Source organism: Leptodactylus fuscus, chromosome 2 (assembly GCF_031893055.1).
Source record: "Leptodactylus fuscus isolate aLepFus1 chromosome 2, aLepFus1.hap2, whole genome shotgun sequence".
Lineage (NCBI taxonomy): Eukaryota > Metazoa > Chordata > Amphibia > Anura > Leptodactylidae > Leptodactylus > Leptodactylus fuscus.
The window spans coordinates 237,447,967-237,472,388 of NC_134266.1; the positions used below are offsets into that span (position 1 = coordinate 237,447,967).

General features: G+C 42.1%; 1 protein-coding gene across 1 annotated transcript in view; it reads right to left on the reverse strand.

Moving 5' to 3' along the window:
- LOC142195826 (electroneutral sodium bicarbonate exchanger 1) overlaps positions 1–24,422 on the reverse strand; it is a 159,421-nt gene that overhangs the window by 66,808 nt on the left and 68,191 nt on the right. Inside the window, exons 2-3 of the mRNA XM_075265880.1 lie at positions 19,703–19,784; positions 97–243 (exon numbers count right to left, since the gene is read on the reverse strand). Of these exons, the coding sequence (XP_075121981.1) occupies positions 97–243; positions 19,703–19,784 (229 nt within the window). The remainder of the gene's footprint in view (positions 1–96; positions 244–19,702; positions 19,785–24,422) is intronic.

Below are 24,422 nucleotides of genomic sequence, written 5' to 3' on the forward strand. Positions count from 1 at the left end.
TGGCCATGTACTAGAGTCCAACTGGTCAAAGACCAAATGCCGGCAGGTCAGATCAGAAGAAGCGAACGTGTATAAAGAACAAAGACTATCACATACCATGTGCTAAAGACTCATCATGTCCTTCCTCTTGTATAACTCCCTTCATGCGGTCCCGTTTTCTGTGCTTCTGCCCATGAGTTCGGTGATGTCTATGACTTTGCCGGCCCAGTGGCATTCGAACTCCAACATACAATGTTCTGTGCCCTAGAGCAGGAATATAAGATAGGATTTAACATACAAACAGTTATCATGCACTTATAATCATTGAAGTTATACTCTTTAAAGGGGGTTCTCCAACTTCCGAAAATTATCTGCACAGCAGTGCTAAATACTCACTTTTTGCTTGGCTTTATTTTACTCGCTGATCCTTGTATCACTGTTATTTGCATGCAGTGAATCTGTGGGCAAACTACATTTCCCATGATTCATCTGCCTGCTCTAACACTCTGTGTACCCCTCCCTTCTCCACTCTCCCCTGGAATGAAATCACAGGACACACACACAGCCTTTGTGAAAAATCTCTCCCTGGGATCTCTGCTGTGTCACATTTCTTCTTCATTCCTTGCAGCACCGCATATTTGACCAGGTAATACATCACTCACATCCGAGGTTAGTATGAGTGTCTTCAAGCAGCAAGGAGGACACATGCTGCTGAGACCTTTCGTTTGCTGGCTGAACTGCTCACAGGGAGGGTTAGCGAGTTTGTAAATTATACATTATTGCTGTGGTCAATGACCTAAAAATAAAGAAGATGGTGCTGAATTTAAACAGGATATATCTTAGGAAGTGTTTTGTATTCATGCTTCCTGTTATTTGGCCCGTAATATTTGAAAAAAACAGGATAACCCCTTTAATAACCAGCCCATCAGCTGCTAATGAAAATGGGATTCTTCAAAGCATAACTAAAGTTTCAATTCAATCTTCTGTAAGCATTTGTGACATTAATACACTTTGTAATATACTTTATTAACAGGTTTTGGTTCGTTTCCGTGAAATCCTGCATTTATTTATGCTTTCCCTTGCTTCTCTATTGGGAGCTGTACCTTGGCTTTTCACTATGTACGGTGTACCGGATTGTATGAAATGCAGTGAAAGGAAGGGGAAGGGGAAAACAGTGTTTGAAACTTTAGATACACTTTAAGGGCCATTTTAGAGCTGTGTTTTACAGTTCCTTTATTACCTGCATTCACCGGTCTGAACATGGTGCAGCTGAACTCAACTCTGCAGATTAGCTCTGTCCAGCCGAATTGCACTTGGCCGGGTCAATGTGGCCGATACAAGGACCATTTTTCTCAGCCTGGACACAGCCCTCTGAAATGGCCCTTACAAATATATTAGTTACTTATTGACTTCAGTATTACATTTTGATGCACAAAAGAAACTCAAGATCTACTACTATTGTATGTGCAAAATGATAAAAACATTTGATGACGAGGTTTCCAGCACTGCAGTCCTCTGTAAGTAGATGAGACAACTAACGCTGGTCATCCCTATGACGTAACTGGCAGTGAAACGCTCCTGGAGCCTATAATTATTTTGTGGGCTCCCTAGTATACTTGCATGGTTGGCCTGGTCTAGCCTATTTCTGGGCAGAGGGAAATAAGTTGCTTCCACACACCTTTGGCAATAGCTAACCTCTCATAAGAACAGGGGTTGGGTATGTGGAACGTGCTCGAGCCTTCTTTACCAAATACCTGCCATCAGAGGACAGTTGGTGGCCCCCCAATCAGATGGTCGGGTAATTGTACAGAAATGGCTTTTGCCCAGTTGTGGGCACTTTAATTGATATTGCCATATTTCACATAGTCTATTTATCAATTAATGTGTGGACTATTGAGCTATGCTCACTTTTTTTTTTTTTTTTTTAACGACATTTTTCCCTATCAGTAAGTCTTTGGAGTATGGGAGGAAATTCACACAAACATGGGGAGAACATACAAACTCCTTGCAGATTTTGTCCTTGGCCAGATTTGAACCCAGGACTCCAGCACTACAAGGCTGCAGTGCTAACCACTAAGCCACTGTGTTGCCCCAGGTATGTTCACCTGCAGAATCTCCAGACTTAAAAGTCCAACTTTTTTGTCCTGTAGTTTCAGTGTAAAAGAACAGAGACCTGATAGACCCCATTCTAGTTAGTGGAGTCACTCCGGCTCCATTTGTGACCACTATTGTAGTGCTTTGCCTATTCGTTGTTCTGATCCTCCAAAGGACCACAACAACAGATAACGCTAGGACCACACAAGTGCCACCCGATCTGTAATCTGTCCTCATACAATATCCACATACATGTAACTTCTATTGTTAGGTCCCAATTTTCCAGCATTCCTGGCTTTTTTGCTTATCCCTTTGAACCCACAACACTATCAGAAGGCGGCATCTGGATTCATCTAACTCAGGGGTCTCAAACTCAATTTACCCGGGGCTGCTGGAGGTAGAGTCTGGGTGAGGCTGGTCCGCATCAGGTTTTCCACAAGCTATGCTTGCCGCAGCAAATTTAGCTCTGCCCAATTTAATGATGACTCCACCCCTTCTTATTCATTTTTCATGTGCCCCCACACAGTATAATCCTCCTACAGTCACTCATACATTATATGTCACCACACTATAATGTTCCCTTCCAACTGCCCCACAGTATTACGTCCCTCTCCTGGTGCCCCAGTTTAAACTGGGGAAACTAGAGGGGACATGAAACTGGGGCAGCTGGAGGGGGACATTAAACAGTGGGGGTAGTTGGAGGGTGACAATAAACTGGGGACAACTAGAGGCAGACAGGTCCCCCTCCAGCTACTCCCACGGTTTAATGCCCCTCCAGTTGTCCCCAGTTTAAGTGCCCCCATTCATCTACCCTCAGTTTCATCTCCCCCCACCATTTCTCCCCCAGTTTGATATCCCCCTTCATTTGCCCCATTTTATGTCCCCCCCTCCATCTGTCCCCAGTTTTATGTCGTCCCTCCATCTGCCCCAATTTCATGTGCCCCATCCATCTGCCCCCCAGTTTCATATTCCCCTCCATTTGCCCCAATTTCAGATACCCCCTTCATCTGCCCCCATTTTCATGCTCCCCCTTCCATCTGTGACCCCAAGTTCATGTCTCCCCCCCCCCCCCCTCCATCTCTGTCCCTAGGTTACTGACACACACACACACACAGGTCCTTGAGTCTTAAACTTCAGCAGTACTAGCTTTCCACTGATCACCCATCATTTTATTGCTGTTATAAGAGCGGGGGAGTGATCGGAGGGAGGAAAGTTTAACTGTTTTACTTAAACTTTCCTCCGATCACTCCCCCGCTCTTATAACAGCAATAAAAGCGATGGGTGATCAGTGGAAAGCTAGTACTGCTGAAGTTTAAGACTCAAGGACCTGTGTGTGACGTCAGACGTCACCTGACTATTGGAGTCGTGTCTTAGTGTGCCGGCTGAAAGATGACTATAGCGGGACATGCAGGGAGCTGCGCGGGGGCCGCAAACTTTCATCCCGAGGGCCGCAGTTGGCCCGCGGGCTGCAAGTTTGACACCCCTGATCTAACTCCTCATCCAAAGTAACCTGAGGCCGAGGGTCATTTAATATAGTCAGACGGTTTCTTTCTTTAAGATCAAATTATCTAAGGCATAAATACTCTATTGGCATTATTCCCAATATATCCAATATAAGAAATATTGATTCAAAATATACTTTTTCTTTCCAACTCCAGAAAATACTTTTTGTTTCCAACTCCAATGCACCCCTGTGTGTCTTAGTTACAGACTACAAACAATGTGAAGCATGCTGCTGCCATCTTTTACTTCTTTCCATTTGCCCCCTCTTCTACTGACTGTAGGTTAACAAGTAGATGAGGCATGGAGAGGGCCGTAGACAATTTTCATAACTAAGACTTTATCCTAAATAGCCTTTAAGCCCCCTGTTCGGGTAGGTTCACACTACCGCTATTCAATGTCCGTTGCTCTCATACATCAAAGGATGAGAGCAACGGGCATTACAGATGCAGATGGAGCCCCCTCTGCTGGGTGTTCATTTGGATTCACCCCCATGTTAAAAGAATGATGAAAGCAATTTTTTAATCATGTTTTATACTTTTCTGACAGTAGATAAGTCCTGAATGCAGCACTTTTCTTTTGGTACAAAAGGAAACAAACATGAACAGAAGACAAGGTCCCTCATGTTGTTTTCATTAGAATTGATGGGAGCAGCACAGACAGTGTCTGCGTCTGTTACTACTTTTAATGTTCATTGCTGTCATCTTATGATGGGTGACAGCAACGGACATTAATAACAGCACTGAGAATGCAGCTTAAGTCTTTCCTGTAAGTAAAATGCTGAATGACTTGCTAAATGCTAAAATAGTTCACCAAACATTTATTTCAATATCCAAATAGAAATAAGGAATGAAAGGTAAATGCACTTTCATCTTGGCCTAGTATTTGTGGACATCATGCAAAAACCCTATGGATAATCTAGTACAAGAGACTAGCTGACACGTGCTGGTTTCCCACCATACACTTGGCCTTCTGCTTGAAATAGCGGATCTATTTTTGACTTCCTGCACTATACTGTATGACCCAGCTATGTTTGCTTTGATATTTATATGTCTATATCTATGCGAGGGAGGGGGGGTTGTCCTCTCTTTCGATACGTTCTTGAACATTTCAAGTGAAAGTATGTCTATTCATAAATAGGAGGAGCCATAAAAGGAGCCAAAGGAGCCATAAACCCAGAGAACTTTCCTGTGAACTGATATATATGTTTTTTTAAACTGTTTATTTACATGTTCTGTTTTCCATCTATTTTGCATCTAACACTCCATTCCTGTATAAATATGCCTACCTTCAGAAATTGGATTATACCAACCTGATGAAGGGACCTTTATAGTAGTCCTGAAAACTCAAAATATGTCATCAAATTTTTTTTTTTTTTTAAGTTAGCCATTAAAAAAGGTATCAACTACTGAGGACTTCTCTCAAAAAAAATTTTCATTTCATATTCATAAATAGTGAAACTCGCTAAAACACTTTTTAAAGGGATTCAATCATTAAAATGCAATTTTTTTCTCCTTAAGACAGAAATAGCCTTAAAGAGGTTGTCCCATCACAAGGATCCTATCTATACTGCTTGTTAATGTGGATGTAAGACTTTTCCTAAATACATTGCTTCAGCAAAACTGCTTTGTTTGTCCACTATCTTACTTTATTCAATTCTTTGTGGCCACAGCCCTGACCTAGCTGCTCCTGAGTCAAATGATGTATCTGCTGCTCTCAGGGGGGAGGGAGGAGGGGCTAAGTGCAGGGAGCCAGCCTGTGTATCTAGCTATTCCTGTGTCTACACCACGTGAACTAGCTTCCTGCTCTCAGATAGGGGAGAGGAGCTGCTTTCATTTCTGAACTCGTCTTCTGTTCTCCCAGTTATCAGGCTAGCTAATTCAATTGTGTTCATGTATGTAACACAGAATGGAGTTGCTCCTGCCTGTACTTCATAGTCCAATATTGTGCATATAGTGTTGTTTGAGGACCTTTGATGACATCACAAGCCCTTCAGCCGCCCCATAGGATCATGCTATGTGGTGGGCGGAGCTACACACTAATTTGGGGGCGGAGCTAAACGACAGGTTGCATATGATGCAAGAAACCAGGAAGAAAGAAGATTTTACAGCAGTAAAGACTGGCGAGTATGCGATGTGGGAATACCCCTTTAAGAAAGGCTATTCTTCTCTTACCTATGGATGTCTTCTCCATGCCACTGTTCGGTAGAAATCCTGGTTTTCGTTGGTATGCAAATGAGTTCTCACGCAGCACTGGGGGCGGGCCCCAGCGCTCAAACAGCAAGAGAAATCTCCAGCTCAAACTTCTAGGCATGCGCAGACAGCTCTGCCGTCAGGCCCCGGGCAGAGCCGACTGCGCATGTTCGCGGCAATTTTTCTGTGGCCGCTTACACAGTAGGCTGAGGTAAGCGGCCACAAGAAAATGGCCGTGGGCAAGCACAGTCAGCTCTGCTGGAGGCCCAACGGCAGGGCCGACTGTGCAAGCCTAGAAGTTTGAAGCCAGCGCCGGAAGAAGACGCAGGGAGAGGCCGCTCCTGAAGAAGATGGAGGCAGCGCTGGAGACTTCTCTTGCAGAATTGGGGACACCCCCATTCCTGTTTGAGCTCTGGGGACTGCCCCCCGTCTTAGGGAGAAAAACATTGTATTTTAATGATTGAATCCCTTTAAGCACCATCAAGTTCATGCATGCCATACTATGGATCTATGCTAGCTAAGTATTTATATATGGCACTTACAGATTTACATTGCGTTTTACTGCACAGTAAGGATGATTCGATTGAATACTACGGTATTTGAAATACTTGTACTTGGTCGAATACCACGCGGTAAACACAGTAAAAATTCGGTTTCCCTCCCACCTTTCCTGGTGCTTTTTTTTACACCAATAACTATGCAGGGGAGGTGGGACAGGAACTACGACAACGAAGGCTTTAAAAATAAACGTATACAGTAGAAATGAGCAAGTAGTGAAATATTCGAAAATTCGAAATTTGAATCGAGTAGACCGCAATATTCAACTATTCAATGGAATACTACTCACTCATCTCTGCTGCACAGTCCTGTGTCTCTGATTTCGTATAGAGGTAGAGGTAGTAGAAGTCTAAGTCTACATCCATTGGAAAAATAACATTGTATGTTCATTCAAATTGCATATTATGGATCCAATCTCTCCAGGAAGCAAAGGAATAACAATGTAACAATATAATATTCTGCAGAGATCACCGTATATCAGCACACAGAGGACCTACAGCTCCATAGAACAAAGTCATGAGGCCTTAGCCCTCACTGCAGAAAAAAAAATTAGAATTTCAGATTTTATACAAAAAAAAAAAAACAAAATCAACCATTAACTACGACCCAAAAAAAGAAGAGAAATTGCCATTGGCTGCTGCCTTTGTCCTTAAAAAGCCACATTTTCTAAAACCGTGAAAAGAAAAAATATTGAGTGATGAAAACAGAAGACAGCGGCCGTCTAATCCACTAGCCCGAGACTCATTTACTACTGCCCATTTCCACTTGAGAAATTTGCCATAAATACATTTTCTACCATTAATGAAAGACAACATAAGAGAGGAAGCCAGAGAAAGTACAAAGCAAAAGGAAGGACAGAATACACAGAGCTGCTGGTAATGGAACATTTTCCATCTGTCCAAAAACTGCGAGCGGAGCCGTTCAAGGTTAATTGTTTTTTAAGTTGTTTGTTAATTTGAAAGCTGTTGCGACACAACATTAGGTAATGACAGTAAATCCACAGCAGGATGTTTGTCCCAGGCAAAGGGATTTGTCCAAAACAGCTAAATGCATAAATAGCAAATGAGGTTTTAGGAAGGCCACAGACTTTGACTGTGGTCACACAGTATCTACAGACTTCAACAAAAGTCAAGATGAACCTGCTGAGTCACAATGCACGGAGAACGTCCAACTTTATTAGCAGTCGAGTAACAAACGGTCAACAACAAAAAATTACCAAAACTGCAAGGCCAAACTGCACCTAAAACAGTCCTACAAAAGTGGCTCAATGGTCAAACATTTACAAAAATATACAATTTATTTGACTCACTATATTCTGACGTCCGGAAATTTTTAACTTTTTTTGTTGACAGTTATTTTAGGGCTATTTTTTTGCAGGGCAAGTTGTAGTTTTTCTTGGTACCATTTTCTGGCACGGAAAACTTTTTGATCACTTTAATTGCTTTTTTTGGGGGGGCGAGGAGACCAAAACATTAATTTTCACACTGAATTATTTAGGTTTTTTTTACAGCGTTTGGACAGGATAAATAACTTTTGATAGTTTGCACAGTGATACCTAATAGGTTTATTTCTTTGGTTTACACTGTTTATTTTTGAAATGGGAAATATTTTTACTTATTATTATTTTTAATTATTTATTCTTTAAACTGTTTTTTCAATTTCATTTTGTATTTTGATGTCTCATGAGGGGAACTGAGCCCAAGATCTTCTGATCCTTGAATATTTTGTAATATTTCTGTGTAGCAGTATATCATGCATTCGTTGCTGCTGGGTATTAGGGAAAGTTAGCTAGGAGGCCACTGTTTGAAGAAGGAGCGCCCTCACTATCACCAAACTGGTTTTACTTAGAGTCACTCAGAGGGCCACCTATTGGCCACTCATGTGAGCGTACAGGTGGACTAGGTTCATATAGCACAGGTTAGGTCATCCTCCATGCCCTTTACAATTTCTATACTCACCTTCAGTCTACTCCTTCAAAACTGTTGGACAGAACGCTCCACTATTGAAATATGTCTCCTAGACCCACTACACACTCTGTTGGAAACGAATCAGGCTGATCTAGATAACACTTCTGTCACTGGAAGAGCTTAAAGAGGCTCTTCAGACAATCCCACAACAGAGATCCAATATTGAGAGGTACTACTATACTTCCTTGTCTCTGCCTATACCTATATGGGAGGTCCTTATAGTTGTCCTACCAAAACCAAGCAATGACTTAAAATTGCCTGAATCTTACAGATCTTGCAGATTGACCTCCCTCATTTATCACAGGTTGGCTTCTTTGATTAGTGGTCCATGCAGAACAAACAAACTTCCATGGCCATCAACTTATTGACGTACTATTTGAGCCTGCAGCTCACCATTGGGGTTACGGAACCTCAAGCCATACTATTTCTTAACAGTACCAAAACCTTTGACAGCCTTGAGTGAAACTACGGTATGTATAGATGGTCATGGAAAAAATGTGGTTTGGCTCTATGTAAAACTTCTATATATATTGGCTTGATTTAGGGCCAACAAGGGACTATTGGTTAGTTTTGTGTTGGAGTTGCCCCGGGTCACCCCTCCTCTGCACTCTGGCTACTGAGCTTCTGGTCTGTTTGCTGAAGGGCTCCCCATAAGTTACAGGCTTTAGGGCCCGTGCACACGGAGTAACCGCGTGCTCATTTTTGCATAATACACACGTAAAGAATACACGTGTAAAAATCAGACTCCCATTGACTTCAATGACATTTTTTACATGTGTAAAAAAACGCACCAAAAAAACATGCAAAAAAAGCGTGGTTTTTTTGCATGTTTTTTTTACACGTGTAAAAAATGTCATTGAAGTCAATGGGAGTCTGATTTTTACAGGTGTATTCTTTACATGTGTATTATGCAAAAATGAGCGCGCGTTTACTCTGTGTGCACGGGCCCTTAGAGTGTGTGTCACTATAAGTTGATGACCTGCTACTTTTTGGGGGCAACCAGCGGGATCTCTCTTGATTCGTTCAAGGATTTCATTACAACCTTTGGTAGTTAGTCCACACTAGAGCCTAATTGAGAAAAATTATTCTCCTCCCTGTAAACCCAATTACTCCCGCATTACCCATGATCTATATGCATATTTAGGTTATGCGGTAATTCATGTACCTTCGAATTAGGATTACAGTCTGTCCACAGGATGCGTATCTCTTGATCTTTCTGCTAGATGGTTTTTATGCTAAGATTTTCCATGGTATGATAATGCAATCTCACCAAGACTGTGCTATTGTCCCAATTGCTATATATACTACATAATGCCGGAAAAGGATGATGGAGAACGGGCCATTCCCAGCCCATGGCTGCCTTTCCTTGAAGCACAGATGAATTTGGCATGGTCCTGCCCAATATCTTACGTACAGAGACTTCTGAAAACTCTGTATGGATTCTGTCTAGAATATTGTCATACTCTTGATCTATGATCGATGTTTGTATGTTGTCTACCATGATTGTGGGAGATAAAAAAAAAAAAAAAAAATCTGATGAAAAAAAGGAGCATCATCTGGAAAAGCTATCTGTTAAATGTATTATATGGTACCAAATTATAGAATATGGTGTCTTATATCATGCGGTATCCAGATGGCGGATTGGGCCCCTATAAATGCCGTTCTATATTCAATCCAAGAGAATTACCAATGTGGAAAATAATATTTAATCCAGCTTTAACATTCAATAAGACAATACATCTAAAAGATCAGGGTAATATTTGTTGTGCACTTAAATAGAGAAATACTGCGGAGTGCAGAAATACCAATTACATTTAATATGCCGTCGTAAATAGAGGAATAAATGCGAATAAAAACCTCTTAGCAATAAAATGCTTGCTGAAAGCAATGTGCTGCCGGAAATGACCCAATGTTCATCTCGCTGCCGCTTTTCTTCTGCGTAGGGTTTTAAAATAGAGCTGAAGAATAATGATCTGTCAGTAGGACTGGGATAAAAATGTGTCACTGAGAGTCTATATCCATCCTAAGATATATTCCCTCCTTACTGCTTAGGCTTCCATCTCCTTGACATTATTGGATGTATGAAAATGTTTACGTAACAGGCCACTCTTTCCAGCGGAGCAGGTTATTAATAGAGACCAATCTATACACAGTCAGTTCAATAGCTCGGAGAGTTGGGAAACAGCACATTAACGCTTAGATTAGTTATACAAGGCGTGGGAGTAATGGACGGTCCGCGTCACACCAACCACACAGGAATAACGTGTAAGGTGCAGAAGGATGTATCATCTACATGCACACAAGCCTCAGATTAGTGCAAAGGGCTTAGAGAAATAATATATCCCACTTTTTCACCGTATTTTTCTGGGATTCCTACCTGATTTTTGCATATATGACTTGTAAGATAATAGAGTCCTGGTGCGTACACTTTGTTCTTCTTGGAGGCAGAGCGGGTGTTTAATTTTTTAAACACAGATTATATAGATATTTTATTATTTATAAACACACACATACCCACACATGACATTTACAATGAAGGCTTATACCAATATGGTAATGATACCGTTTAGGGTCTGTGCATAACCACCAGCATTTCAGGTATAGCATCTGCTATAGAGCTGAGCAGGTAGGGGGCTTACCTCCATGCAGAGCTGGGGGTAAGGGGTCACTGCAGATGATGTCATGGAAAACTACATGCAGATTGCTGCTGTCTCTGAAGCTGGCCTTGCAGGCAACAGCTGTTATTCCCGGGGAAAGCTGAATTAGTCACTGCAGAGGATGTGTACATAGGAGTGGCACAAAGGCTGGGAGTCAGCATGACTGAGTGTACTACTACATGGCAGGGATCTAACACCCATCTTTCTTCTCTTCATACAGGTACATAATATAAATCCCACTGTTTAACCTCTTTCCGACTGCCAGGCAGCTTAAAACATTCAGTAGGTCTGCATGTAACTTTACAAGGATGTTTCTATGGCCCCGTTCACACAGGGCAAGAGGGGGCGGATTTTGGCGCGGAATCCAAGTCATAATCCGCCCCCTCACAATGGTGGTGTATGCAGACCGCTAGCGTTCTTTTTTCTGCTAGCGGCAAAAAAAGAAACGAGCTGCCCTTTCTTCAGGCGGAATTCGTGGATGAATCAGCTGCGGTGTCCGCCTCGTGGCAGCACGCTCCGGGCTAGGCCCATTCATTCGGGCCTAATCCGGAGCGGAAAGCTGCGACGGGATGCCGTGCACTTCACCGACATCCCGTTGCGGCTGCCAGAATATGCACACGTGGAATTGCGCGTGAACTAAGCCTTAGCCTCCTTGCAGAGTATACAGCATCACATTACACGTGCAGCAACAGGGGAGATACGTTGGTTGTTGTGATTTCCCATAAACAGTTTATTACCATCCAAGCCTTCTTATTTGTTAAATACACATAAAAATAAAATCTGGTTCCAAAAATTGCTGAATTCTTCACAGCAAACACCATTAGTTACAGCGCTGTTATATGCTGTAAGCCATGTGCAGTTCTTGACTTGTGCTTCTTGGCCAGAGCTCTTACCACACCTCATAGGTTACACTGTGTACAAGCATCCTAAATATATACTGTCTTACATATTAAGAACCAGCTTCATAGAGGCACTTGTGCTAGAAGTGGCCCAGGGTCAGGAGTTATCTAGTCAGAAGTGGCACGTTAGAAGAGTGGAGGTGACTAGACAAGGCATTTAGACAGGACATGGGATTACTTAAGCTGCCAAGGCTATCACTAGTCACATAACCGAAATACTTCTCGCTTTCACCCAGTCTTTTATCTTCATCAGGTAAACATGCCGTAAATAGCCTTCTAACGAAAAAAAAAATTCTTGAATGTATGGTCTACTCTCACCGTTATCTCTCAGAATTTTCTTATGCTGCACCACCTTTCTGGAATGTCTACCCTGGACAATCAGATTAAAAGGAGTGGTCAGGGATTTTTTTAAATTTTTTTTATTTTTTTAGCACAGGCTATAGACTTCTAGTTGGTGTGGGCCGACATATTGCCCACACAGATAAGCTCTTCAGGGTTGTGCCTGGACCCCATATCCTGCATACCAGCCAGGCACCGTTACTCCAGTTCTGCTCGGAGTAGCCTCAAGTAACTGATCTGAGTGGGACCAGCTGTTCTTAATCCTGGATAATTCAGTGTTTTGAGCATCTCCCAAGAACACATTTTTAGGCCTTTCACAATCCCTTATCCGACTCCTTTCTTTTTTTCTCCCTCTCCCCCTCTAGGTTATTCCTTAGAACAGATTAGACTGATTCCTTTTTCCATTCATTTCATTAGTATCCCCCAAACTTCTTGCACCCAAATACACTTTATATGTGTATACGCAGATGCTGAATGGGTGACAAGCTCATGCAGGTTTGTACATACTACGGTATCATGTTCTATGTAAAACATGGCTGAACCATTGTATACTACAAGTACATTAGAATAGAAATACTAGTTCTGCAATAATCCCCCCCCCCCATTATGTTATTTGGTTTATTGAAAAAAGTCATGCATGATGTTAAGAGGGCTGTCCTAAAAGACAGCAAACAGAGGCCCTGTTTTCCTAATTACGTCCTGGCAAACAGATTTGCATATTTTTCCCATTGACTTCTTATGTCACACTTATTTCCTTATAGACTATAATCCATAGTGGTAGTTATTTAGTTTGTCACTATATAACTGAAATTGAAAGTGCTGAAGACTTGACATTAAAGGCGTTGTCCAGTTTCGGACCAATATTGAGTAACAAAAGGTTTTTCCAGGATACTATATTTCCTCACGGTTTTCTACATCTCTGCTGTCATTCATTCTGCTTACTGCCAGTCAATAAAAATCAGTCCATGATCATGTGATGGACACTCAGGTGCACTGCTCCTAATAGTCACAGCATAGTAATCAGACTGACCAATAAGTTGTGTTCATCACATGAACATGGACTGCAAATCACATGACCATTCTCTGACTTTTAGTCACTGGAAATAAGCAGAATGAATGACAGCAAGCAGAGATCTAGAAAACTGTGAGGAATTCATACAGAAAGATATTGAAAAATTGTATAATTTTTCATTATACAAAACAATAACATTTGCCTCTTAATATTGGTCTGAAACTGGACAACCCCTTTAATATTACATAACAGCAGCGGGGTAAATACAGAGTAAGCAGCGGTAGCGGCAGCCACAGCACCTGCGACATTCGGGGGCCCTCTGGAGTAACCCCAGCAGGTAACAGGCCCTATCTACTTACCAATTCCCGCTCCTTCCGCTTCATCTTCTGTATACCATATAATGTTGCTGGGGCCCTCTGGAGGGCAGTAGGGAAAGTGGAAGCGACTGTCTGGAAGAGCAGGGATTGGTAAGCCACAGCCCACAAACCCCAACAAAATCTTTTCACACCCCAGAGTATAATGATGGGAGGGGAGGTGAGGGAACTGAAACCATGTTACTTACCTCTCCTGCACTCCAGCAATCTCCAGGTGTCTACAGGTCTGTTTGGTGATGTCACGTGACGTCACGTAGGCCAAGTCGGTGTCATTATGCATCATGACGCTGGTCTGGCTCACATGATGTCTGCACCAACATTGAAAAGAGCCGAAAGCAGCAGGGAGTGCATCGGAGCTCGGGAGAGTTAAGTAACATTCTTTTTTATATTTGTATTCTTCCCTGGGTCTCCATTCATTATATCCTGAGGACTGCAAACACCCCAGAGTATAAGAATTTTTCACAGGTGGTTCACTATGGAGTATAATACTGTGTACAGGGGCCACTGTTGAACAAAATAGTGGGTGCAGGGGCCACGGTGGGGTATACTAGTGTGTGTGTACAGGGGTCACGGTGGGGCATAATTGTGTGTGTACAGGGGTCACGGTGGGGCATAATTGTGTGTGTGCAGGGGTCACGGTGGGACATTATACTGGGTGGAGGGGCTGCTATGGGACATTATACTGTTTGGAGGGGCCATTATACTGTCTGGAGGCCAGTTCGTGACATTATAGTGTGTGTAAATGGGGTGTTATATTGTGTTGGAAAGGGAGCACTATGCCATGGGAGGTGGCCCTCAGTCAAAGGTTTGCTGGGGGCCCAATCTTTGCTAGTTACGCCACTGCATGACATCTATAATGTGATAGTTTTACTATACAGTTCTCCACTCTGGTTGATACAGCGGGGTCCTTTGAGGGGAACCCAGCTTCTTCCATATGTGCAAATAGACAGGGTTTGTCCTCTGGAGCAACCCAGCTAGCTTCTTGTTTATAATATATGTGCACCTTAGTGCATTACCTTGTATCTTCTCATATGTTATAGTGATCTGTCAGAAGACAGAACCCGAGTGATATCATCTTGGAGACTCTCCCAAGTCTCTCCAATGAAAGCACTAAATAATTCTACTATCAGTCGTCGTAGTTTTTTTGAGTAAAGGCTTTTATTTTTTGCATATTTCACTTCCATATTTAGGTTATCAATTTGGGTTGGGGTTCCGGTGTTATGTGACAGACAGAATCAGGTTGTTTTTTTTTCATAGCTTCTGAAATGATTATTAACGAAAACTCCCATTTTCCCTACAAACAATTCCCGATATGCACTTATAGCTGATAACATCTTGACGTATTGGGATAACCCTGCCACGATAATTAGAGACCCCAGCTGACTGTTACTGAGCTCCGACATACAAAAACAGCACAATCTGAAGTGTAATAGGCCGGGTGCAGCTATGCATTATTTATTGTGGGTAAATTGCTTGGCGCAGTATCAAGCTGTGTTCCCATAGAAACATAAGTAAACAATAACGCAAATTACAACAATGGCACGCTGATTTTCTGAAAGGTCTACTTTTTATGTCTTAGTGTGAAATATAATGTCAGGGGGGAAAAAACAGAACAGAAAACAATCACATTTCCTAAAATGAATTCAAAATTGTAACAAAAACAAAAAAACAATATTCAGAACTGATTAGTTTTAGACTTCATATAACTAGGTCAATTTCTCTTTTCTAAAACATCTCAACTTATCTGAATCTTAAATCTGGTCATGAATGTTAATCTTTACATTATGTCACTTGCTAGAGCAGAATTTTGTGCTTCAGAGCTGCTTTCCCTACTGTAACGCCCAGTGGATACTGCAATGTTAAGGTCACTTTTTTTCATTTAGTCAATTCCTGGACAGGCCACTAAATAAAGAATAAAATGTAGAGGAAAGACTCCTGCTATTCCTTTTTGGGCATGAGATTATTAAAGGGATTCTATCATTAGAATCCCATTTTAAGCTAAACTCAAGTAGGAATAGTCTTAAAAAAGGCTATTCTTCTCCTACCTTTAGATTTGTTCTCTGTGTCGCCGTTCCTTAGACATCCCGTTTTTCGTCCATATGCTAATTAGTTTTCTCGCAGCACAGGGGGCGGTCCCCAGAGCTCAAACAGCACTGGGGGCGTCACCAGTGCTACTAGAAAACACTCCGGTGGCCCCTTCTTCTTGTTTGCGGCCTCCGCCTATTCTTTCCTGTTCAGGCCACAGGAAAATGGTGACTGACATGCGCATTCGGCGCTTTTTAAAGAAGGTGCGATGGGAAAAGGAAGAATAGGCGAAGGAGGTGAACAGAAGAAGGCGGCACTGGATTGTTTTCTTGCAGCACTGGGAATGCCCCCAGTGTTGCGAGAAAACTAATCAGCATGTGGCTGAAAACTGGGATATCTAAGGAATGGCGTTGCGGAAAAGACATCTAAAAGTAGGGGAAGAATAGCCTTTCTTAAGGCTATTCCTACGTGGGTTTAGCTTAAAACAGGATTCTAACGATAGAATCCCTTTAATCATAAAGATTATTTTAAAAATGAATTTAAAAACTTCCCAAAAAGAATAAATTCACTAGGCTGTCCCACAAATAAAAAAAAACATGGCTCAGAATAGGGAAAATGTTTTCATTGTGCAAAAGTACTAATGGACATAAAAAAAACTACACTAATTTGGTGTAACTATATTTGTACAAATCATGTTATTTTTTTTATTTTTTTTTTAATTCAAACTATTTTATTAGAATTTTTTCATTTTTACAGCAAATATAACACACAGATATGCTTTGGGAAGCCAACATAGATAAGGCCTACATTGTTAACACTAAACAAAGATAGAGAAATACAATGTGATAGGGCAAAAGAGCAATAACATATGGTGGTACTATAAACCCAAATGGTCATGTCACTGAATCTAATCAACAGGTATGTATGATTAGAAACATTGGATATAAACAGACAGAAGTCATTAAGATGAGAAAATCATTGAGTATAGAAGAACCAGTAGACTCAGACTAAGGGATTCTCTCCAGAGTCAGTTGTTTAAATATTCTCGACTGTCTTTGGAGTATGGCTCCTTCTACAAGAGAGAGGGAGGTGAGAGAAGGGGTTGCGTAAGGGGAAGCGACAATAGTGTAACCCGAAAAAAAAGTGGCCACAACTATAATATGGGCAGAATGAAGAAACAAAGAAACAGGGGGGGGGAAGGAAGGAAGGAGAAAGCGTATGGAAGAGAGGGGGGGAGGGGAAGGAGGCAGGAAGAGTGGGGGGGGGGAGGTGTAGGAGTGGGGAGGGGGAATGGGGGAGCGGGGGAAGAGAGAGGTGAAGCAGAAAATCAAGAGGAAGCAAAGTGGTGGGATGAGGGAAGAAAGCAAAAAGACGAGGGGGTATATTAGTAAAGGGAAGATAATCAGGGACATGGGGAGAAGAGCTGAGCGGGGTTGCCAAGAGGCAGAGCAGTATACCGCCATCTGCAGATCCAGGCAAGGGGTGGAGGGATGAGGTGATAAGGGAGCCAGAAGCGACTACTGAGAGTCTAGATACTTAAGCAAAGGTGTCCAAGTCTTCAGGTATGAGTCGTAGTTCCTTCGTGATTTGTGCAGTAGCGCTTCAAAACGTGAGATTTCTCGTACTTTTTCCCACCAGAGTGATATGGGAGGGGAGGATACCTGAAGCCAGAATCTAGGTATTAGGGATTTAGCAGCCAAGAGAAGGAAGTTGGCCAAGATGTCTTTATGCGGTTTGAAAGAGGGGGAAGGGAGTGAGAGAAAGATTGTTGGGGGCGACAGAGTAATCTGCCGTTTGAGAATATTTCTCATGTGGTTTTGGATGGATATCCAATAGTCTTTGATCAGGGGGCAAGTCCACCAGATTTGAAGATACGTGCCGGATTCTGATTTGCATCGCCAGCATATATCAGAGGGGGACAGTTTTTTCTGGAACAGCCAATCAGGCGTACGGTACCATCATGACAAGAGTTTAAAATGGCACTCTTGAAGACGGATACATGGTGAGGGGCCATGGGATTGTCTAAGGGTACACTGTACTTCCTCCTCGGTAAGAGAGATGCCCAGGTCTATCTCCCAGCTGGTGAGGAAGGTCGGTTTAGAGGAGCTAAGTGGGGTGACGTAACGATGCAGGAGAATCGAGGTTTTCCTCAGCATTTTCGTTTTGGAGAGAATGGCCTTTTCAAACGGTGTGAGATGTACGAACTCTCATGACGGAGTTAAATTTATTAATGAGAGAACGAACGCGCTCTAGTAGCAAGAAGGAGAGTTTATTTTCGGAAAGGTGAGATGCGCATTTTTCCCAGGATAAGGTTTGTTCGTTCAAGGCAATATCCGCCAACGTTATGTCCATCAGGAGCGTCCAGAGACTGTCATCTTCTGTAATATCCAACTTCAGGAGGTTGGGTAGCAGACCTACAGGAAGTAATGGAGAAGGGGATGGTGCTAGCGACTGAGACAGAGTCCTCCACGTTTCGATCGCGCCGCACAAGATGAGGGAACTATGCGCAGCAGTCCGGGGCCTAGTCGGTGGGATCCATAAAGTGGCTAAGGTAGTTCTGTTCGACTCTAGGGTCGTGGGTTGCAGTGGGAAGAGGAGGTTAGACCACCATCCTAGTTGGATGGCGGCGTAATAACGAGAAAGGTCAGGAAGACCGATGCCTCCTGCAGATTTAGGTTTCAAATCATGATATTTCTACTGCATGAAAACAACAACAAAAACAATGGTGGAGATGCAAGTCTGTTTTTTAATCACCATCAAAAAAAAAAAAAAAAAAAAAAAGCTATACTGCACCAACCTTGCTGCTTTTTAGAAAAGGGGTTGGATGTGCGCCTCCACCTATGCCATAGTCATCATCATTTTACACCACTTTTTTGATGGCAAAATCTATGGCAGCAATGAACTGGCATAGATTTCTACCTAGAAGAAAGGACCCCAGGAGGGCTCACCTAACAAGGGGCATAGCTATAGGGGGTATTGTGATAACAGTCACTTCTGGGCTTTGGACCATTGATGGGGCCTCAAATGTTCCCCTGCCACATAAAATGTACCCCTATTCTAAATGCCACAAAGTAGGTAGGGACCCCATTACAGATTTTGCACTGGGACCCAGGAGGAGTTACGGCTCTGTACCTAACTCATGATACGGCGCAGTCTCATCACATCCTCTGCCGATCCTCACAAATCTCCCCAATATACATATGAATGCACCAAGTCTCGTGTATTTATATGTAAAAATCCTGTACTGCGGGTTCCATCCCACAAGGCCCACCTAGAAGCACAGGCCTACTCACTGGCATACACTGACACTGGTTATTTAGTTTATTCTATTCCAAGAGCAAAAGGCCCTCCAGTAAGTGCTCCAAATCTAGTCACCAAATACAAGTTTAACACAAGGACACACAAAACAACAAGGGTCTCAATGGTCTTTAAAGGGGTTGTCCCATCACAAGGATCCTATCTATACTGCTTGTTAATGTGGATGTAAGACTTTTCCTAAATACACTGCTTCAGCAAAACTGCTTTGTTTGTCCACTATCTTACTTTATTCAATTCATTGTTGACACAGCCCTTGACTTATCTTCTCAAAAGTCAAGTGATATATCTGCTGCTCTCAGGGGAGGGAGGAGGGGCTAAGTGCAGGGAGCGAGCCTGTGTATCTAGCTATTCCTGTGTCTACACCACATGACCTTCCTGCTCTCAGATAGGGGAGAGGAGCTGCTTTCATTTCTTCTGTTCTCCTAGTTATCAGGCTAGCTAATTCAATTGTGTTCATTATGGCAGAGACAGGCAGTCTCTGTATGTAACACAGAATGGAGTTGCTGCTGCCTGTACTTCATAGTCCAATATGGGTGGGTGGAGCTACACGCAAATTTGGGGGCAGAGCTAAACGGCAGCTTGCATGTGAAACCCCGCCCACCAAATGATGCAAGAAACCAGGAAGAAAAGATTTTACAGCAGTAAAGACTGATGAGTATGTGAAGTGGGAATACCCCTTTAAATGGAAGTCTGCTGGACACACTAAGAATATAACAAAGCTACCATTTACATAACCCACATCATTACATTCTGGTTCTCAAGCCACATATTCTCGCATTCAATCTTACCTTCAAGCTCTTCTTTTTCATAGTGAATATTAAGAATGGAGCTGGTGCCACCTTGGTCTACAACAGCCTCTTCATCAGATCTCTGTGAAACAATATATGAAAGTGTTATAATAATAGAAAGCAAGGTCATGTAATAATATAAAAGTACATGAAAATATATATATATATATATATATATATATATATATATATATATATATATATATATATATCAATGACTATTTTACTATGGGTGCACAGTGGATTGTGGATTTTGGACACTTGACAGGTATGCTGGGAAACTGAAGTAAAAAGAAGGAGAGGTGAGCAGATGGTAATTTGTGCATATGAACCAAGATCATCTAGAGGTTCGTAGTATACACTTTGATCAACTTACACAAGCCAAATAACCACTCAGGTGACCTCATACTTGTGAGTCTCACTGTGCGTCATTCGCTACCACCACAATAAAACATCTGCAGGTGGAGACACGCAGTAGCCGAACAGCACCCCTGCTGCCAAGCTTAGGCTCCATAGCTCCAAGTCCCACCATACAACAGGCAAAGCACCACAGCAGTAACCAACACCATGGAGCACTCGGAGATCCTTCCTCCCAACCGCGGTCAGGCTGTATAATCAACATCTGGCTAAGCGTAGATCACTCCGCACAGAGAACTAAATGATCCTGAGTCTTTCTTTTCTTTTTAGTTGTTATGACTCCTAGTATCTTCTCCATCTGCTATTCAGAGCTTGTATGTGTTCTTTCTTGTATTATATTACTGTATTATCCATGCTGCTGTAACACACTGAACTTCCCCATGGTGGGACTATTAAAGGATTATCTTATCTTATGAAGTGCCACACTATCATGACCGACATTACATCGGACACAAACTTGGCTTAAAAGGGCCCGAGATCCAGTGCAACCGGCTTTTGGTCTGATGACTCAAATTGAGAGCTCCACTTACAACAGTATGCAGCTGAACACCTATAACATAGCAGGGAGCTGCAAAGTTCCTGCGACACAAGATGTCCCAGCACAGGTGGTGTAATGAAGTCGCTGCGTCTAATAGCAGGGAGAAGCTTTGGCTCCACTCATCGGGAGATTGTGGTAAATTAAGTAAAAGATGTAGTGGGTAGATTACTGGTAAAGGGGCACATATAGACAAGCATTATTACTACTAAGACTGTCCCATATACGGCTCACAATATAAATTCCCTATATATGTCTTTGAAGTGTGCAAGAAAACCAAGGGGACAACATCCAAACTCCTTGCAGATGTTATATTTGCCTGGATTTAAACCAGTCCTGTAACCGTTGGGCCACTGTGCTACCCCAATATACAATATCAGCGCCACCCCTCCCCCAGTCCTCAGGGTCAGAACAGATTCGGAGTTCTGTAATTTTTTCAGTTTTTTTCTGTGGTGTATGTAACTGGAGAGAAGTGGTACAAGAAGGTAGAATTTCTTCACTAGCATAGACACTGCCTATTTCTAAATGAACAGAGCACATTCAGAAATACATACAGTTTTCTGTCACTATAGCTGGCAGACACAAAAAAAAATTAAATAAAATATAACAAAAAAAATAATTTATGTGCATATTTTGAAATCTGTCATAGAAAATGAGTGTAATACTGACAATGGTATAATCATCCCTAAGCAAAACCTGCAAAGCCGACTTCTTTGTAATGCTATTAAATTCAGAAGTGCTCAGACATGATTATATCTCAATGAAATGGAAAACCCACTGAGATAATCAGATGTCGCATGAGGCAGTAAATAGGAAGCGCACATCCTCAAGGTGGATGAAACATACCAAAATACGGTAGTAGGCACAAAAGATCAATATGCTAGCGGCACCACTTTTTCATAGATGCACTATTTTTTTTTAATTTTTACATTGCTTTTCAAAAAAAAAAAGTAGACTGGGCTTACAGGGAGCTGGTATGGTATCCTGTGTCTCACAGATTTACTATACTAAACTAAATAATGGCATACTGACAGGGAAGAAGCAAAAAATGTACTGACAAATTTGTCACATCTTACCCCAATACAATTTGTACTAGGATATGAAACAACAGGCTTAGGCCCAGCTCACATCTGCGTTCGGTATTCTGTTTGGGGAGTTCGCTTGGGGACCCACCGAACGAAATATCAAACGCATTGACAAGTGGTGAGCAATGAAAGCACACAGACCCCACAGACTATAATGGGGTCCGTGTGTTTTCCGCACGAGTCATTTGAAGAGGAAAGTACTTCTGTACTTCTGTCACCGTATTTTTTGGACTATAAGACGCACTTTTTTTCCCCAAAATTTTGGGGGAAAAGAAGGGTGCGTCTTATAGTCTGAAGGTGGCGCCCGGCATCCGCTGTAATAGAGAGGCGGAAGCCGGCAAGTGATAGACGCCGGGGCCTGAGACATCGCTGCGCTCCCCTGTCCTGGCTTCATGCAGGGCAGAGGATCGTAGCGATACTCTGTACACTTGTATTGCCGTCTATGGGACTTGCGATCAAGTGACCGCAGGTTCAAGCCCCGGGAGGGGAATAAAATAGTAAAAAAAAAAAAAAAAAAAAAAAAAAGCTTTAAAAATATGAAATAAATAAAAGTTCTAAATCACCTCCTGTTTTTTTTTTTTCTTTCAATACAAGGTGATCTAAGCAATAGATATCCCCCAAAATGGTATAACTAAAAAGTACAGCTGGCCCCGCAAAATAAACGCTCTATGCATCCCCGTACAGCTGCAGGGTCACCTGTCAATGTGGCCTTGCAGCTGTTGCAAAACTACAACTCCCATATATTAAATATTTTACCAGTTTTTGCTTCAAAATTTTTTTTCCCTATTTTCCTCCTCTAAAACCTAGGTGCGTCTTATAGATCTGTGTGCTTTAATAAACTCACCACTTGTCAATGCGTACGGTATTCCGTTTGGAGGGTCCCCAAGCGGACTCCCCACATGGAATATCGAACACAGATGTGAACCAGGCCTTATTAAGGTCCTCCCAAAAGTTTGACCCTGACAACATATACTGGTACCATGTCTTCACTGACACTTTTGTGGTATTAGATAGTCAAAGCCACACATTAGACCTCAGTCCTGCTACCTATATTATTTATTTCCTTTGACAGATCAGGCTAAGTTCACACTTGCGCCCGGTCTAATCCGCTTAAAAAAAAAATGTGGAGAGAAAAGACCTGCATGTAGGTTTTTCTCTCTGGATTTTTCCATCTTTTTCGGATGGAAATGGAGCTGACCAGTCTATGAGGTCTATGGGCAATCCCACAAATGGGAACCTGAACACAGGTGGGAACCAAGAATCAATGGTACTGATATCAAAACTTTCCTGAACAAATCAAGCACCACCAAAATATGAAGCAAAAAGTCTAACTACTGAAGCCCAACTTGGACCATGGTTTAGAAACTAAGTCTATATGCAACATATCCGAGGATTTTTGTTGGAAAGGATATAATACTGAAAAAATAGCCTAAAGCAACTATGATATTCATACTCCAAGACAAGTACTAATACATGTCTGTATATATCGTACCATGCAGACAAAACACGGGGCGGGTAATGGTCTCCTGAAGAAAGGGAGTCCATGTGAGGTCCATCTCATCCCCAATATATTATTATTATTTATTTATATAGCACCATTAATTCCATGGTGCTTTACATATAATGACTGGGGACGCAGATTCATGAAAATATGGGACACAGGAAATCTTTATAGACTTTGTTAGGAGTATGGTGGCATCAAGCAGCAGCCAAGATCTATGTAGTAGTCTCTGCCATTCTTGTTTGAGCCACCATCATATTATTCTACTGGAATTTAATGCAAAAATGGTCATGTGAGCATTTTGCACCATCTAAAATCCATCAAATCCACAAGCAATTCAGTATGTTGAACTTGCTTTGCCATTCCTAGTTACATAATAACCTTGTTTAGTAGAGCATGAAGTCTCATCATTGTTATAATAATTGTTAATCTGTCATAGATTCCGCAGCCCAGATAATACAGAACATTCACAGAGACAATCCAGGCTAATGAGAACGAAGCCATCAAAACTGAAAAATGAGAAATTCTACAATTATCGGCAAGGGCAGAAAAAGCCCAATGTTCACTTATAGTTCTGCAGATATCAAGTACTGTGGCCACAAATGGTTCAATACAACAAATCTAATGGTTTGGATGGAGACATGACAACGTCTAGCCGCAAAACATCTACAACAAGTCTATCATTCATTACAGTACAATTGCACATGCCCACAATCTTACTGGAATTCCCATTAAAATCAAATTTTTTTGTGACTAACTCGTAGGGATAGCTTTAAGGAAGGCTATTCTTCTCCTACCTTTGGATGTCTTCTCCGCGCCACCGTTCGATAAAAATCCCGTTTTTTTGTCTGTATGTAAATGATTCTCTCGCAGCACTGGAGGCGTCCCTAATGCTGCGAGAGAACTCTCCAGCACCGCCTACATCTTCTTCAGGAATGTCCTCTTCACGCGTCTTCTTCCGGCGCCGGGGGTCAAATGCCTAGGCCTCGGGCAGAGCTGACTGCGCATGCCCACAGGCCACAAGAAAATGGCCGCGTACTTACTATGTAAACCAGGATTTTTTACCAAACGGTAGCGCGGAGAAGACATCTAAAGATAGGAGAAGAATAGCCTTTCTTAAGGCTATTCCTATGTGTGATCCACAAAAAATTAGATTTTAATGGTAGAATCCCTTTAAAAATA